The 18,481-nt window shown below is 36.9% G+C and overlaps 1 protein-coding gene and 1 pseudogene across 9 annotated transcripts; both read right to left on the reverse strand.

Annotated features, from left to right (window-relative positions):
- Positions 1–1,789: 1,789 nt before the first annotated feature.
- Positions 1,790–7,851, reverse strand: LOC148585775 (uncharacterized; annotated as a pseudogene). The gene is made up of 2 exons (XR_015912077.1): positions 7,127–7,851; positions 1,790–2,442 (listed from the first exon to the last, which is right to left on the reverse strand). The product of XR_015912077.1 is annotated as an uncharacterized LOC148585775 (transcript).
- A 73-nt stretch (positions 7,852–7,924) lies between these two features.
- On the reverse strand, positions 7,925–18,407 carry LOC132180442 (translation initiation factor 3 (IF-3) family protein). Of its 8 annotated transcripts, none has more exons than XM_059593260.2 (11): positions 18,309–18,400; positions 18,101–18,225; positions 15,695–15,875; positions 14,505–14,697; positions 14,047–14,134; positions 13,347–13,414; positions 12,922–13,020; positions 10,897–10,953; positions 10,157–10,225; positions 9,383–9,445; positions 7,925–9,259 (listed from the first exon to the last, which is right to left on the reverse strand). In XM_059593260.2, exons 3-11 carry the CDS (start codon positions 15,712–15,714, stop codon positions 8,156–8,158), a joined length of 1,761 nt encoding a protein of 586 aa, XP_059449243.2. In that variant the 5' UTR covers positions 15,715–15,875; positions 18,101–18,225; positions 18,309–18,400; the 3' UTR covers positions 7,925–8,155. The 8 variants fall into 8 exon arrangements, with proteins under 8 accessions (XP_059449243.2, XP_059449240.2, XP_059449242.2 ...); XM_059593257.2 differs by lacking the exons at positions 18,101–18,225; positions 18,309–18,400 and adding exons at positions 16,585–17,143; positions 17,345–17,800; XM_059593259.2 differs by lacking the exons at positions 18,101–18,225; positions 18,309–18,400 and adding exons at positions 16,585–16,767; positions 16,952–17,225.
- Between the last annotated feature and the right edge of the window lie 74 nt (positions 18,408–18,481).

Below are 18,481 nucleotides of genomic sequence, written 5' to 3' on the forward strand. Positions count from 1 at the left end.
TAAGAATAGGTTATCCTGATTTAAGTTTATATTCCTATTTTGGTTTAGGAATAGGTTATTTTGGTTCAAGTTTATATTCCTATTTTTGCTTAGGAATGTGCTATCCTGGTTCAAGTTTATATTCCTATTTTTGCTTAGGCATAGGCTATTTTGGTTTAAATTCCAAATTTGGTTTCGATTGGTTGTGAGCATAAGGTAATTCTTATTCCAAATTATTACATTCCGGGGATACTCTATCCCGAATAAGAAGAACCGGGTATATCACTCCCCGATATGGAAAAGGAAGAACCGGGCATATCACTCTCGGATATGGAACCGAAAGAACCGGGTATATCACTCCCGGATATGGCAAAGGAAGAGCCGGGTATGTCACCTCCGGATATATCACCATCGGAGACAAGGAGAAAATCCTGGATAAAAACAAATAACGGGAGACAATCCGGTAAAAAACAAGAAGATTTACCCCGGAGACAAGGAGAAAACCTTGGTTAAAAACAATTAACGGGAAATAACCCGGTAAAAAACAAGAAGATTCACTCCGGAGACAAGGAGAAAACCTTGGGCAAAAACAAGAATAGGGAAACCTTGGGCAAAAACAAGAATAGGGAAACAACAAGGACAAGGAGAAAACCTTGGGTAAAAACAAGGATAGGGAGACAACCCTCTAAAATAAGGACAAGGAGAAAACCTTGGGCAAAAACAAGGATAGGGAGACAACCCTCTAAAACAAGGACAAGGAGAAAACCTTGGGCAAAAACAATCAACGAGAGACAACCCGGTAAAAAACAATGAGCTACCCCAAGACAAACGGGGAACAAAGGTTAGTCTGTTAAAAGACTTATAAATTACTACTTAAAGGTTATTGTGATGGTGTGGATTATTTTGACGACTTGGAGAGGGACTCGGGCATGATCCTTGGGTATCTCAAAACTAGGACGGGTTTAACCCCCGTGCAAAGGATAGAGCTGGGAGTGCTCCCGGGAACTCAGGCGATGCCAAAAACAGAGCTGAAAAGCTCCAACTAACTAGCTCAAAGAAATTCACTAGGGAGACACGAGTTTCGGACAAGGTCAAACAACAAGCCGCCAGAAGGCTTTGACTAAATTCCCATTACCCAAATACCTTGGCTAAGGGAATTGGGGCTAAGGGAATTGGGGGTAACTGTTGGGAATAAATTCACACTATAAGCCCACCAAATTCTGGGCCCAATGGCCAATGATAGGCCCATGAAGATATTAATTAAATAGTAAGGACTATTTAATTAGTTGATAGTCTTATATTCCAATTAGGATAATATTGGAATAAAGATGTCCTACTTGTCTCTACAAGATGACTACTTAAAATTATCTCTACATGATATCTGTTGAATGTTTATCTCTATATGATAGCTGTTGAGTTCTATCTCAACTCTAGACTCTCAAACCAATTCAAATAAGAAGATCCAGTCCAAGTCTACTTCATCTCACTGAGCCTATAAATAGGCCCCGACACAAGGTACTAAGGGATCTTGAATCCTAAAATATCCTCACACATATTATTGAGCGTATTGAATTATTGTGCGCTGAAGCACAATATTTCTATTGGAAACTTTCTGACTTTGGCATCGGAGTGTCCCCGGTTCTCCGGGGACCCCCTTGACAATATTGCCTTTTTTGTAGTAATTTGGAGTGCACAATGACGTATTGAAGATCCCGAAGAAAGCGCATCCACCGTCTTGAAAACTGTTCTAACAACCTTATCCTTTTTTTTTTTTTTTTTTTTTTTTTGGATAAATATCAAAGCTCATTTTAATTTTAATTTTTTTTACATGTCCGGGATTCGAACTGTTTATCAACTTATCACCACACTAAAAGATAGCACAATTGTCTAGTGCATTTAATGAAAAGGTCGTCTTGTAGCTTTTAAGATCAAATTTTTAAACCCCCTAATTATTTTTTTTTTTTATTATATTTTGTCCCCTCACATCTAAAATACTACGTCTACCCCTAGGCCTAGAAATCATATAGTTGACAGAAAATTTAAGGCTAGAGTACAAATATAATGTTGGTTCAGTCACTTCCTCCTTTTTCTCTTTATATCGTCTGCGAGAGAATGAAAATGTGAAATATAGACCCAAACTGTTTAATAACTGACAAAATTGTTAATGAATAATTAAAAAGGAAAAACAAGCTGAGCTAGAACACTCTTAAGGCTAAATGTATATTATTATTTTCCTTGCAACTATAAATTCATTTGATGTGGCAAACATTGCCCTGCATTGTAAATGAAAAGGAAGAAAATAGCAGTCTGAAAATGGCAGCATATTATTCTCCACCAAGTGTAAAAAGGCAGAACCCAAGAAACAGTCCTGCAGGGAACTACACAAAGTTAACATGAAATTACCAATGCAGGCAGACGGTGAATCAAACGACTGTTTCATCTTAAAATATGATAAGGAGCAACCTGGAGAAAGACGTGGCAATTAAAGGTAATGAAAAAATTGGGAACAACTTAATCATAAATGAAACAGCATCATGATGTTGTATTGACGGCAGTACCCAAGGACCTAATTGCATTAATTTGGAACCTGTTAAAAGTTCATATTCCACAACGCAGATAGAACAAAACTGAGACCTCAAAATTAGGTCTATGGTCCCATTTTCAGTTGTAAACTCATAGTAGTGACATCACATTGTACTCAGGTAACACAAAAAAGTGGACTTGCACAATATGCAAGCCAATCAGAACTTATCAATGCATAGAGAAAGCTTGGGCTCTAGAGTCTCACACTTGGAAAAGCTCAGTAAATAAGACACTATATGCAAACCATATAGAGTTTCTCGTTAGAAAATGTAAGTGCTTGTAAGGAAAGTATGAAAGTGCAAAGTAAATAATGCAGGAAATGCAAAAGGATTTAATTGGGAAAAAATAATTTCCAGGAATCTATAATTTCAAAAGAAGATCCAAAAAAGTCTCTTCAGTGACTACTGAAAACAACTTGCAATCAATTGCACAGTTACACATAACATCAACTCAGAGAATTGATAATAGTGAACGAGACTTTGAGAAGGATATAAATAGGATAACAATCTTCATCTTAAACCTAAAACTTCATGGCAGGCAATCAAACATATCAACAATAAATCAACCTATAATATATGCAAAAGAATAATGGCCAATCTCATAGTCATCAGAACATTAAATCCCCCACAGGCATCAGAAGATGAACTGCTTCTCTTAAGCAAAGCCCATCACTCCCTCACCAGCATTTCTGCAACAGAATAAATACAATCAAGCTACCGAGTTCAAAGGTGGAGGATAACAAAAATCAAAACATTACAGCACCGCCATGGTCAAAACCACAACATCAAAACCCCCAATCTTGCAACACAAGCTTTTGAGAGATTCTAGAAAGTTTAAGAGAAACGTTAAAACCCATGACCTGAGTTCCTGTGCCTGGCGCAATTGCCAGAAAGACCATCTAAAGATTGCTCTAGCATATCTGCGAGTTCCCAGAATCTAATGCTCAATATACAGAATTTTTAATACTGTTAAATAGTAACTATATTAAACTCAAGTACTACCAGTGTAGAAAATTTATTTAGATTATAGTATAAAACCAGTTAAAAAGTGATCAGTATACTTGGAGGAAAGAATGGGCCCAAAATAAGCAAAACTAAGGTAAAGACAAGGTGACTCGTTAGATTGAATGTGCTTCCACATCAAATGCAGAAACTGTGTCCAGTTGGCAGGACACATAATTCATGCCAAATAAAAGAGGAAAACATTAGCAACCTGGACTCAAATCTAAAGATAAGAGGACAAATCGTTTTCCCTATCAACTAAGCTTACCAGCACACAAGGGACATATACAAGTAGATTCTTTCACTGCAGATGTTTCAATCAACAGCACTAAATAGGTGCACTTGTTTATGTTAAGTTAATTTAAGAACTCCCCCGAGTGTCCTACTTATCAACACTATAGAAATGGTCAACAGCTCCATTGAATTTCAAATGTCATAAAGGAGTATCTCATATCAACTTCCTAGGGCCTAAGTAACTAAGCAACAGAACAGGCATATAGAAAGAGAGAAAGAGTGGACCAGGCAGGACCCCTACAAAACATATGTTCCTAGAAGGAGCAAGGCATTGCTCCTAATAAACATTTGTTAGCGACAAATTTCTCCATAATATAATCCAAATTATAACTTGTGAATGTGAACTAGACTGCATCTCATAAGATAGCTCAATAAACATGACCCGCCACCTCGGGCTAAATGCTAGATTAACAAAGCATAGAACAACAATGTCATACATACACAAGCACAATGGAACCAATCCCCAACCCCCAAAAAACGAGGTGGGAAATTTGGTGGGGGAGGAAGAATAGGGAGAAAGCAAGGAAATAAGAAGCCTCTCACTCAGAAATCAAAAAAAAAAAAAAAAAAATCTTTACCTACATAAGTGACACATGGAAACAGCACATTTACCCTTAACAAAATAATAATGATTACCAGCATGAACTTGCAAGCACACAACAATCAGCTAAACGCTCAAAAACAATGTAAACTCTAGAATAATCCAAAAAATGTGTTAGGACTTGGGAGAGTCAAAATAGACAAGAAAATAAAGGAAAACCCCTACAGATATGACTAATAAGAACAAGAACAATAAGAAGAAGATGATGATGACAATGGTGGTAGTGTGGGCAGTGGTGGTGCAAAAACAAACATGGAAGATATTAGCCATGTGAACATGAGGAAAAATCCAACAAAAAAGACATAATCAACCTGACCGCTCAAAAATGTCATAGAAGCAGCAGCAGCAGACAAAAATAAGAAGATATTAGATGAGGAAACACGAAAAAGGAGATGATATAACACATATTTTGTTACAATTATGAGAACACTTAAGCAGTTGAATAATACAGATATCATATCACTGGTGCTGACTGTTTCCATTAAGTTCCTTCCCAATTGAGCACCCATTTATCAGACCACACGTTACCAAATGTACATCACCAACTCTTTACGGCAAGCAAATGACATACCATTGACCCCATGTCCCCATGTCCCAGTTAATCACTAAAAACTCAAAAAATATCATAAAATCAGGCCCCACCCATAGTAGAACAAAAGAATGTCTTTATATGCAGAACAAATATCACAAGATGTTCATAGCATATAAAGGGTACAACAAGGATAAAGAAAACGGTTTGTACAGTAATACATCACACTCGCCCCCTCAATCAAGGCGGCCTATCTTCAAGCCTCAACAATTGAATTCAATTAAGTATTCACGCCATCTCTAATAACATTCTGGGGAGTGACTCCATAAGTTGAAATTTTAAACCTGCTGCACATTGAGCTGCTTTCAACTCACTAACAAACAAATTGGAAAAAACCCAAGCCCATATTTGGTAACGTGTTTGGAAAGTCTTTTCTGTTTTCAAACATAAAAACACTGTTTGAAAAATAGTTACCAAACAGAACACTTTTCTTTTTATTGATAAGTAAATGGAATTCATTAAAAAGAGCAAAGGCACAAACCAAGTTTAGGAAGCATACAAGATAAACACCTAACCATAAAAAAAAAAAAAAAAAAAAAAAAAAAAAATTAAAAAAATTAAAAAAAAAAAAATGAAAGCTAAAAAAAAAAATTTATAAGTAATCAAGACAACAATCAATGGCAGCCATCCAATGATAGAGAGTATTTGAGAAGGAAAGGATAAAAAAAAAAAGGCCTTTAATTTCACCACTATCCCCTCACGGTCGTTAAAAAATGAAACACAAAACACTTTTTAAAAAACTTAAGAGCTAACTTGTTAACTTTTTTTTATTTTTTTTATTTTATAAAGAAAAAGAGAGAGAGAGAGAGAGAGATGGCTATGCAGCCACCCCTGTTTTTTTTTATTTGGTTTCTTTTATGTTTTGAAAACACTTCTCAGACTTACCAGACAATTTTCTTCTGTGGACCCTACAAAATACACTTTTCAAATGTGGCCTAACCAAAAACACTTTTCACTTCATTCATTTAAAAAAAAAAACACTTCGTTTTTCATCTCTTCAAAAACTCTTTCATAACACAATACAAAAACAAAAACTTTTCAAAAACTTTACCAGACATGCACCAACATTTCATCTTTTGACAAAAATGTCACTCATTAGGACAAATGGCCAAACTGAACACTCACTTCAGGGAAAAAACAGAGAACGAGAAATCCACCTTCTGATTACCAAGTATATGTGCATAATCAAAGCCAATGTGCAGAATCAATGTACTGAGATATTTAGAGTTCAATGTAAGGCGTCAAAACATTAAACCTATCTCCCCAAAAGTCCCTATTTTATCATTGCCTGAAAGCATTAACACTCTAAGCACTCAATTTTGAGCTTAAAATCAGGTGGACCAACCACGACGCACATAACTAACACCAAGGTTCTAAAATGTTTAGAGCATTGATTTAAGGTCTTACAAGATCACACCTACCTCCCAAAATGTACCTATACTATCGTTGCTTGAAAGCATTAACACTAACCACTCAATTTAGAGAACTCACTGATTTCCTTCAGATCCCAACTTCACGAAATGGGTGGGATTCCTCATGTGCCTAGTTGCCATTGACACATTGTAAGAAGAGTTAACCCTTTTAAATTTTGTAACTTTAAATGAATTTCATTCCTAATTATTATTAGCCTGCAGACTAGCAAGAAACATATTTGCATGAAAAATCTGACTCATTAGTTTTGGTAGATTACCAAAAGTTTCTTACAATTCTTAACTAACAAAAAACTTGTCTATGTCCCCAAGAGAATAAATGTTTTAATAACAAACTTTTTTTTCCTACACAAATACATTGCTCAGAATCCATTTCAGTTTTACAATTCAGCAAGATAACATAGGTCATAAAGAACACTATCAACTTAAGAAGACTTATTTCATTCCATTTTACATCTGAAAGTGCATGTACTGGAAATTATATGAAATAACATCATAAAGTGCTATTCTAGATTCAGTATACAATCAATATGACACCATGAAGCTCATGCAGCCAACTTATTTCATAGTAACAAATCATGTGACAATATGAACACATATCAAGTACAAAAAGAGCTTAATAATATATGAATATAAAAATAAAACATACCTGCTCTCTTTGTCCCGTTACTATAACTCCCTATCCCTTTCTCTTTCTGAGATCCCTGACACGACTCCTCTCTCTTTCGTCATGGTCACTCTGATGCATTTCTGATTGACTCCCACTTTGACGTGACCGCTCTCTCTCCCTGTCCCTCTCACTGTCACGGACACTTTCTCTCGTCTCAGTCTCGATCACGATCTGGCTCTTTGTCCCTATCCCCTTCTCTCTCCTTCCCGTTCCTCTCCTCCCTATCCCTATCTCTATCCCCATATCTCTCCTTATCCTTATGTTCCCAACTACTCCTGCGTCGATACCTTTCCCCATCTCTAGACCATGAGCGTTCATGAGATGAGCCTCTCTCTCTATTCCGATCACGGAAATCATCTCTTGATCTCGAGTGCTTCAAGTGGCATTCCACATTATCATCCCTCTCATCACTCCTATACTTCAAACTAACTGCAAGTACGATCTTTGTCTCTGGACTTCCCAGTTTCATTGCCACCATTAAAAGCACATTCCTTCTCTTTCTAGGGCTCTGGGTTTTCAACGGTTTTCTACAAATAATCATAGGCGTCAAAATCCATCAGAATATTCTTCTTAAAAACCACACAGATAAAGCTTATTGCAGCCGATTTCTGGCAACCAATTAAAAAACCAAAAACATCAACACAACTGTGGTGACAAAAGAACTTTAGTGCCAAAATGGAAAAGATCAAAAGCCTGATACTCTGGCCGGTTGCTGACAATAGGTAGAAACAAACAGAATATCAAAATTTTTAATTTTGCATTTTTTGGAGCCCAAGAAAACCGAAAGCTCGAAACAGATAATTCTCATTGAAATAATCATCTAAGTTACATATTTCAGTTCCAACCAATCAAAACATACAATAAAAATGCAATTTCTCTCCTTTCCCACCATTCCTCGGCAACCACACACATAACAACCGAAGGCTATCCTCAACAGAACTCTTGGCCCCATAAAGTCAAAAATATTCACTGAAATAATCAGTATAATGCATGCATTATATCTGCTCTTTAGTTTGGCTTAGATATCCTATTTGGCACCACATTGGAGCTATCTCGACTAAATATTCCCCATGCCTTTGGCCCACCCTTGTCAAGGCCTGACCTTTGGCTGTCCCCTGTTGCGCCAAGATTCCTTGGGGAGTCATGAGGGTTTCCTTCACTCTGCCTATGAACTTCTGCTGCTACACCTCTCCCAGAAGCATTTGGGGAGCTAAAAATGCCATAACCAGGTGATGGGGTACTGGGAGCACCAGGGGGGCTTGGTTCTCGCTTGGGCATGTTATTAGGAGGAACCCTTATGTTTCTGCTTGCAGAAGCATCAGTCCCAACTTGCCCGCCTTCAGCCACTGAAGGTGAGAAATTCATATCCACTGGAGGCTGCCTTCTTTGATTTGGAAACTGGGGTTCTAACCTTGATGAGAATTGATTAGGAGGAACCCTTAAGTTTCTACTTGAAGAAGCATCAGTCCCAACTTGCCTCCCTTCAGCCACTGAAGGCGAGAAATTCATATCCACCGGAGGCTGCCTTCTTTGATTTGGAAACTGGGGTTCTAACCTTGATGAGAATTGATTCTTTGGCTCAGTTCTTTTGTGCCTATTTTCAGTCCCAAAGGAAGGCCCTTGTGGGAAGGATGGAGCTTGATTTGCTCTTGTAAAATTGGGTAGTGGTGAGGGGCGCGAAAAGTCTAAAACATTAACATTTGAGGAAGGAGAGGCTATTTCTTGTGCAGTTTTCAATTGTTTATCAGTAGACCGGGAAGCTACGCCATTCACATCATCATCAAAATGGAATACTTTCTCAAAATCATCACTAGAATCAACAACTGACCAGGCATTCTTCTTCTTTTCAAGAGTTTTATCTGTAACTTCCATGGAAGAGGATATAGGCAGGTCATCTTCATCACTAAGGATCTCTTCCTCAGCTTCCAAGCCAGATTCAACAAAACTCAGTTGCTCAAGGGGACCAACAGAATCAACAGCTGCTGGTGCAGTGACCTTCAGTTTTTTTCCGCCACCTTTCTTAGATGTGCCAAATTTGACATGCCTGACTATCACATGTGCCTCTGTTTCTCTCACCGCTGGTCCACTTTCCACAACAGCTACTTCTTCAATCTGCAGAAAGTTGTCCATAATTAAGAGAGGGAAAGTTAAAAAAAAAAAAAACACACACACACAAATTGTACTAATGATTCAAACATGAAAACAGTAAGAAAAATCAAAAGGATTTGGAAATACCAGAGCAGAGAGACGATTTAGCAATCCTCCCAAGTCCTGACCTTCTTTACCCATGGCCCTACACTGTTTCAGATCCATAGAAGACAATTAGCTATATGAGCAATCCAACACCCCCCCAATATACACAAAAACAACAATAAAGAAAGAAAAAAAGAGAAGTGACTAAAATTTTGTTTACCTATCCTTCAGAAACTCTATTGCCTTTTCTTTCTTCTTTTTTCTTTTTTTTTCTATTGGGTCAGCCTCCTTGAACATTTGAAATTTACCAAATTCATAGTAGTTTTAAATTTTCTGATTAAGAATTTATTTTTTACAGAATACAGAATTTCTCAGAAAATCTGCTGACAATCAATATTATCAAAAAAAAAAAAAATGAATGAGGTATGAAAGGATCGGAATGTCTCTTCTTCTAATGCTAGTGACTCAATCAAGCTCTCACATTAAAGAGAGGGTGGTGTAGACATCGGCACACAACATAGATAGCACCCAACTAGCTACAACATATCAAAAAGTCATCAAAGCATTTGTGGATACATATAGGATAACAAGACTCATGCTAAGCTCACAAATTTCTCTCTTAGTTCCATAAGACCAGGTCATTCAGATTTTCATATTTTAGAACAATGGCAAAAATTCCCTTTTGGGCAAGCATCCCCCACACACGCACACATGCCCCAAGAAACAAAAAGGATAAATATTGAAATTAACCCCATAAGGAAAGAGATCTGAAGCAGACATAGTTGGAGAATCCTTTAAGGAAATGAAAGAAAGTACCTTCACCCGGTAACCACGCTCCATCAATCTTATGACTTGATCTGCTTTCATCTTTAAGTCCTTTAATTCCTGAAAAGAATAGCAGTAGATATGTTATAACATCAGTATTTTTTTTTCTCCTCACTCTTTCATAATGTTGTAACATTAACATGTGTACCTAGGGCGCCTTCAATTTGTATGTGATTTTTGCATTGCAGGTCATACATTTGGGTTAAGAGGCTACATCTATGACCCAGCCAGGCTTCCAGACAAGGGCAAACAGACTAAATGGGACGCTTCAAGTCATTTATAACACAAATAATTGTCCACATTGTTGTTCACAGTGTTCAAGCCGAGTAATGCTACAAGGCACTCTTGTGTCATTCTTGTGTTATTTCAAGAATGATGTGGCTTATAAAATTACCATCAACCTTATGATTAATTATTATTGGATTTTGATAAAATGATGATTTTAAAAGCCACCTCATTCTTATAATGACACAAGAAGAACATAAGAGTGACTTCTAGAATTACTCATTCAAGCCATTCCTTGACATATGTTGCCCACATTGTTGTTCAGTATTCAAGCCCTTTTAACAATTTGCTTTCAAAGCATCTATAATATTATTGTTGAATGAAAATATTAAATTGTTGCCAGAATTTCTTTTGTCAGATCTGAAATGGATAAGAAGAGTTTCAGGAAGTTCCAATGGTATGGCAAGAGGAGAATACAGAGGCAGGTATTCCAAGAAAGCACTTACAGTTTTCCCTGAAAAACGAACTTCTTTGCAATCTCCTTTTCGCAAACTCACCTCAGACTGCATAATCAGTGCAACCAAAAAAAATTTAATTAAAATACTTAACAAAAGTTAGGGGTCTGAGACCAACTATCTTGTATGTGCACCAAATACAAAATTTAACACTTTCTCTTCTTTTTTCTTTGTTTGTTAAAATGAAAATTTACCCAAACTGTGGAACTTTTATGAACTTTACAAAATCTACCTATGACCAAGTTTTTAATCTTGTGGAATGCTCAAATGCTGCAAATAATATCACCAATTTACATGTAGTCATGAACCCTAGAACCACAACCATATCTATACATCATTAAAAGCAAGAGGAAACAAAACTAAAATGCATGCTCTTCCTAGTAAATGCTAAAAATCAACATTTCCTTCCAAAATTACTTGTCATTTTAATAATAGTTTGAGATATCCACCCAACTTAACGGTTGAATCACCTATAGGTTAGCCCAGGTGACAAGCCTTTCAGTTGCAAAGTCGCTAGATACGAGCCAAAGCAATCATACAAACCATCTATACATAACAGTTTTTTTTCTTTTAGTAAACTGCATCAATATCCATCATCTCAAACACATAATAGTAACTTATTCAGCCACTATTTGCAATTTAAGCTAAGGATTGTGCATAATGACCACAATTCGACAAAACTACACAGAGGATAGCAATGACTTTAAGAATCTGGTTATAATAAGGTGTGATTCATAGACGTTACTCCAAAAACTTCCAAAAATTTCAAAATCCAAAAAATGAGTCAAGGTGATGGCGCCTTGATTTTTGCAACCTTGGTGCATAACATTATAAATCAATTTTCGATTCAAAAATTTGAAGCATCACACAAACAACTTATTTATTTATATTGACATAATTCCTATATAAGGTTACTATCCCCCCCTCCCCCCTTTTTTTTTTGTTTTGAAAAGTTGTAAGTGCAATTGACGGGTCTCGAATCCATGATTTCACACGCCACACCATTCTTAAAGATGGTGGATGAGCTATTAGAGCTACAGCTCACTGGTAAAGAGGCAGGTCATTATACTAATCATCTAACGAATTCTGTTTGGATACTCTGTCCAAAGTCCACAAGACTGGTGCTGTAACTCAGCATGCCTACTGTCATATATGCTTGTTTGCACAGCAAAGTGGTTTTGATGCTTGGATGCATATATTGATTTATCCAATCAATACTTCCTCTAATCATAATTTCATTCTCAAGAATTCTCTTCTGATGTAAAAAAAATGTTTAAGACCTACGATATGAGTTTGCAACGAGATGATTTTTTAGTGTGTATGTGTTTTCTACTTCTAAGTGGCTTTGGTTCGTGAACCAAATCTCTCAAATTCAACTCCCAACACCTAACAATAGACATGGTTTGCCAATGATTGCATGCATAGCCAAAAAGGGGAAAAAAGCCTACATGTTGGAAACATGAGAAAATTAAGACATCAATGTTAAAGCTCCAAAGCCCTAGAGCACATATGAGCCATTGAGTAGTCATAACAAGTTCGGGATAAAGCAAACTCTTGCAGAACGATGCCTATATGTATACTAGTATTTAATAGCAAAATAATTCAGATATATATCCACATACAGAAGGACAAGTCTCAATTCTTCTTTTCCCACCACCATACTCATATATGATGAGAGACAAAAAGAAAGGAGTGCACCAACTATAAATATTCTTTTTACTACAACTGAGGATTGGCTACATTATAGCTATAACAGGATCCCCTCCAGTTCAAATATCCAGTTAGTTATAGTGGATAGGTATTTTTGTCTTTTCACTTTTTAAGGGGACAAAAATACTCTTCCGATATAACTAACTGAATATTCTCCAGTTCAAATAAACTAGAGAGGATCCTAATTGATTAAAGCTACAGGATAAAGAAATTTATAACAAAGCAGTGGTTTTGGTACAGAGCGTTTTCATTGACTGAATTTCAGCAAGGTTGAACACTAAAGCACAAATCCACAATGTAACCCACCTTGCTTTTAGCACGGTCTTTTTCCTTTAACTGTTGTTTGTACTTTTCTCTATGGAAGTCCATGAGTTTACAGACAGGTGGATCAGCATTTCTTTGAACCTGTAAACATAATACAGTTAAGTCCCCAGAACAAAGCTAAACTGCAAAAAACTATAGTTACAATATACATGCATACCTTTGATTATGTACATAAAATATACAAACATCTAAAAACAAACAATTGAATGTCACTATATAATGATAATAGAAACACCAGACACTGTAAGAAGGCAGACATTAATAGGTCAACTATATCTTGGGAAGCTAAATTTTTTAATCATAAAAAAGTCCATCTTGCATTCATCAAATATGTGCAGTCAATGCTCTCTTTTGGCAAGTATCCCATTCGTGAATTCACTTTACACCACAAATTTGAAATATTGTACCTCCACTAAATCGAGCTTGAGTTTCTTGGCACGTTCTAGCGCTTCATACATTGAGACTTTCTCATGCCCTGCACATAAAGATGAATTAAGAATGACTCCAAACAAAAGCCTACTATACTCTTACATCACCCAAAAGATAAAGAATTGTGATCTTCCCCGAGTACCGTTCAGTAGTTAGTTAAATGAACATTATAGATCAATATTTCATTGTAATATAAAACTTTAGGTTAACTTCTTTCATTCCTCTCTTTGTTTTCAAGTCATCTTCACCTAAGCCTGGCACAATATTACCATAGCATTCAATCTATTATATGATTACTTAGAAGGTATTCAGAACCTCAACGTCGCTCCTAATGGGGTAGGTAGCTAAAAGCACCTTTTGGTAACTTGTGATTAATTCTTAGTAATCTACATTGTGTAATGACGTAGCATAGTCGTCTTCTTATTTTTTCTGTAACTTGTATTTGTATTGCATAACAAAGAATATTCACGGCAGTTTTTTCTTCTCTTACAACTTTAAAAGCTTATCCACCCTATTTGATGTCGTTTATATTCTACAATGTAGTCATCATTTTCTATCACAGGCATATCAAGCATTAGAATGCGTTGCTTTTAAACTCAACATCGATCTCAAAACCATCAAGAGACATAACGTTGATATATACAACATATTTATAACAAATACTTCCAACTGATATACCTTTCTCTGTCACAAGCCTCACAATTGAGGCTTTGATTTGTCCATTCATACGTGGAGCGTTGGTGCCCTTTTCCGTCTTCAGCTTAGCCTGAAAATTCAAGAACACATTACGTACTACACATTATCCATCCTAATACCACACACCCTCATATAATTTCCATCAATCAACACCCATGACTACCCATTACACAACAACAAAACCAAAATGTTGCCAATAATCCACAAATCACACTTACAAATAGAATTCAACCAAGCATCTCCCACTTACCCATTATACAATACCACAAAAAAAGGGAAAGATATCCACACTAATTACCCAAATTATGCACACACTACAGCAAAACACAAATAATTGAATATAAACCATAAAATTACAAAGTGCACAATACCCAATTACAGAAATTGAAAAAATAAATAAATAAGCCCAAATAGTTGGAAAACTACACCCAAATCATTACCTGAACTGGTGCAGCAAAAAACCTGACACTGTTGCAAAAACAGGTGGATCCGCTGTGAATTACCCAATATGGCTTGTCCACAACACATGGGCTAGTCTTTGAAGCATTTGAATTGAGAGAAGCACCATTTGGGATGCCAAGGTAGTATCTTTCAATCTGATGTGAGTAGTGCTTAAGCTTGAAGCGGTTTATTCTACACCAAAATAAATTGTAACATTTTATGGTGCGGAATTTCAGAGACAATGAGAAAGAGAGAGATTGGTGAGTGAGGATTTGGGTCCAAAACCCTAGCCAGGGGTTTCAGCCCTGCGTGACAAGCCAGTTTTCAGTGTGGTATGCTTACACAATTGAAAGTTCTTTTATCTGTTGGATCTGTAGCGTGAAGTAGTTCAACTCGCTTGATGTCCCAATGGGCAGAAGCCCGCCCAGTTTCTCAACTGGGCCGGAGTTAAACCCAAATCCTTTGAAAATAACTTTCAAATTTTGTTTTCAAAAAATAAAAGGAAATTTATAAACATGAAAATCTTTTCGGGAATACAAGACTTCAAGAAATTCTGATCTAGTCCAGATTGCATGTGGCTTCATGCAGTCTAGAAAATTGATAATCATGCAACCAAACAAACTAGTTAGAATAAAACGATCATATATATATATATATATATATATATATATATATATATATATAGCCATCATAGATTTGTAATTTCTTCTCGATAGCATATTCTTTGATTCTGTTAAATTGGGTTAGGATATTGGTGATTAAGATGAAGTGAACTTATGTAATTTTCAAACTTGATTGTAGATAAAATAGGGGCATATAATATAGATGGAAGGTAGAACTATTCTTTGAGGAAGAGATTTTTTGTTTGTAACTGTAAATTGGGTCCAAAACACTAGTTTGTAACTCTAGAAGCAATTTTTTTATTGATGTATTTTGACCGAATTAGAAAGGTCACACTATTTATAATGAGTACTCTGTTTGGCTGCCAAAGAAAGAAAAAAAAAAGTGAAGAACTTATAAAATTTTAAAAGCAAAATTGAGAAAATGTGTAACAAATGATTTTACAAAATCTAATCAGGCTATTTAATCAATTCCTCACGGCACCAAATAGTACAAGCCTGAATTTTCCAACCTTTGTTATATCAATTAATCTTTCCTCATCAACAAAAATAAATAATATAAATTCTACCTTCTGTAGAACCCCATCATTTTGTTGTTCAAAGCTCCTTCAAACCCGATTTTCAAAACTCCAATCCAGAAGTGCAGTGTAAATAGTATCCACTTTTTCTTTGTGTTTTCGATCAATTTCAGCAACAAAATCAGGCACCGGATCGAGTTGAGATGATTTTAAGAGCACCTTCCTTCTCTTTCTACAAATAATCATCGGCGTCAAAATCCATCAGAATATTCTTCTTAAAAACCACACAGATAAAGCTTATTGCAGCCGATATCGGGCAACCAATTAAAAAACCAAAACATCAACGCAACCGTAGAGGCAAAAGAACATTAGTGCCAAAATGGTAAAGATCAAAAGCCTGGTACTCTGGTCGGTTGCTGACAATAGGTAGAAACATATAGAATACCAAAATTTCTAATTTTAAATTTTTTGGAGCCTATGAAAACCGAAAGCTCGAAACAGATAATTCTCATTGCAATAATCATCTAAGTTACATATTTCAGTTCCAACCAATCAAAACATACAATAAAAATGCAATTTCTCTCCTTTCCCACCATTCCTCGGCAACCACACACTTAACAACAACGGAAGGCTATTCTACAACCAAAAAAAAAACAGGCAAACCTGTTTTTTTACAACTAGGGTTGAATTTCATTCTTCCCAAAAAAAAATCCAGCAAATATTTTCCATACAATTTCTATAATAATCAAATATAAGCCTTAATTTAAATGGAACATAATTTTCAATCGAATATTCATTTCCAAGCCCTAGAATCCCCAGAAATAAAACAAGCCCTTATTACCATTACGTAATATTCCATTTTCTCGCAGAAGCGTCACACGGAAGTAAAACGAAATCAAACAGAAAGAAAACACTTATAATCCTTAAATCCCGAGGCTTACACCGTTTCTCAGCAACCACGTTCGGGTTTCAGAGCAAAACGGACACGTAGAGCTTCGAATCGTAGACAGAAGAACAGCGAGATTGCACTTCGTACAGGGCTTAAAACTTAAAAGAAGCTTGGGTTTTCGAGCTCGAAGCGTGTGATGTGACAGGGATCCGGCTTAGGTGTAAGCTGTACCGTGCTGTTAAGAAAATCAACGGTTGGGTTTAAATAGAATAAAAACAAAAACAATCAACGGTTGGGATTTAACCAAAAAAAACTAGAGGAGGAGGAATGGAATTGGCTCTCCATTTCTTTTGAAATGGAGAGCAGCCGGTTCACGGCTACGATTGCTTTAAAAAGATCTATGGTATAAAAAATGCCACCTCATCAAGCGCCTAGTTTACCCGAGCTCCGACCCGGATCCTAACCCTGATCGGGAGGATGGTTTGGAGGACAAAGAAAATGATCCGGACCCGAAATCGCAGCTGCGTGAATTGGCCGCCGTTCTTGGAGCTGATGGCGCCGGCGGCAAGAGTGGCGGTGGCGTCGGAATCGGAGAGGAGATGGAAGCGGCACTGAGTGAGCAAAGATCCATTCGTTTAATCCAAAAATGACTATCACTACAAAGGTAAAAAAATGATCCACTAAATTTAATCTCTCAGTATCAAATAGAGGCAAGTCCAAGCAATAATCATTCAACAAAACTGAAAAAACAGAGCTTGGGCGGTGGAACAAAAAATTGAAAAAAATAAAATAAAAGATTGCAACAAACTCACCTTGCTAGAAGGAACAAACCAACCAAAAAAACTGCCGAATACGACTGCGCGTTGGGCAGGGGCGGCAGCGATTGGGCGAGGCTTTGAGCAAGGGCAGCAAAGGCTTGTGCGTTGGGCTTGGGCAAAGGCGTGTCTTTAGTTTGTTACGGATTAATTAGATAAACAATGGGTGTATTAAGTATTTTTATTCCAGTGTTGGAGGTAATATTCTATTAATTGTATCTAGCTTAGGTGTACATCTTCTATTTCTATTGGTTGTTGCAATGCTTAGCTTTTGCAGATGGACCGCATAGCAGGTTTTCTCAAAACCCTCACTCACTCACTTAACAGCCCCTAATTGATAAAAATAAGAGAGCTCGTACTATGCCGTTGGTGCGTAAAAAGCAACTTTTGCAGCCCCCAATACCTATTAGACACGTAAGGGAAGATAAGCTCATAGAATAGGATCGAAAAAAGGAGATTTTTTACAAACCTTTCTTCTTCATCCCACGCGGAGCTTTTCTGCTTCACTGTCTCTTTCTCTCTTTCGGTCTCGACGGAGGATCGCTCTCCATCGGCATCGCCAACATCACCGGCTCTCCATCGGCGTGACCCACGGCTGTGTCACAGCAGACCCACGGGTCACCCTCTCCGGCCACTTTTCTACCAAACCCAACCTCAAAACTCTATTCTAATGCTTCGAAACTCGATTCTAATGCTCAAAACTCGTTTCTAATGATTTAGTGGAGAAAGCCGTAGAGGGACTCAAAAACGAACCTCAAATGGCGAAGAAGGAAGATCAGGAGATTATACGGCGTCAATCACCGGCGGAATCGCCGGGAATCGGTCGTTGGTGAGGAAATTGGTCGACGACGAGACACACGACCAGACTAGTTTGTGGCCTGTTCAGTTTTTTCTGATGAGTCTTCTCTCCACGGCTGAGAGAGAAATCAAAAGGAAACAAAGAAAAAGAGAGAAAAATTACCTGTGGCTGTGGGTTCTTCATCGGTGTACAGTGGCTGTGGGTTTCAATTTGTGTCTCTTGTGCAGATTCACTGAGAGAGGGCTTGTTTCAACAAAAATCCAGTGTATTTAATTGTAGGTGTTTTTTTTTTTTTTTTTCATATTTTTTGTGCTTTAGGTAATGTGTCAGAATTC

Source organism: Corylus avellana, chromosome 5 (genome assembly GCF_965113065.1).
Source record: "Corylus avellana chromosome 5, dhCorAvel1.hap1.2, whole genome shotgun sequence".
Taxonomy (NCBI): Eukaryota; Viridiplantae; Streptophyta; class Magnoliopsida; order Fagales; family Betulaceae; genus Corylus; species Corylus avellana.

Bases quoted from the DNA above. Each gene is read 5' to 3' on its own strand.
- LOC132180442 (XM_059593263.2), bottom strand. From the start codon at position 15,714: ATGATGGGGTTCTACAGAAG. The intron at 14,135-14,504 runs GTAATGATTTGG...TTGAATTTTCAG, and splicing joins TTTTTGCTGCACCAGTTCAG to GCTAAGCTGAAGACGGAAAA. The intron at 10,226-10,896 runs GTAAGTGCTTTC...TATTCTTTTCAG, and splicing joins TTCGTTTTTCAGGGAAAACT to GAATTAAAGGACTTAAAGAT.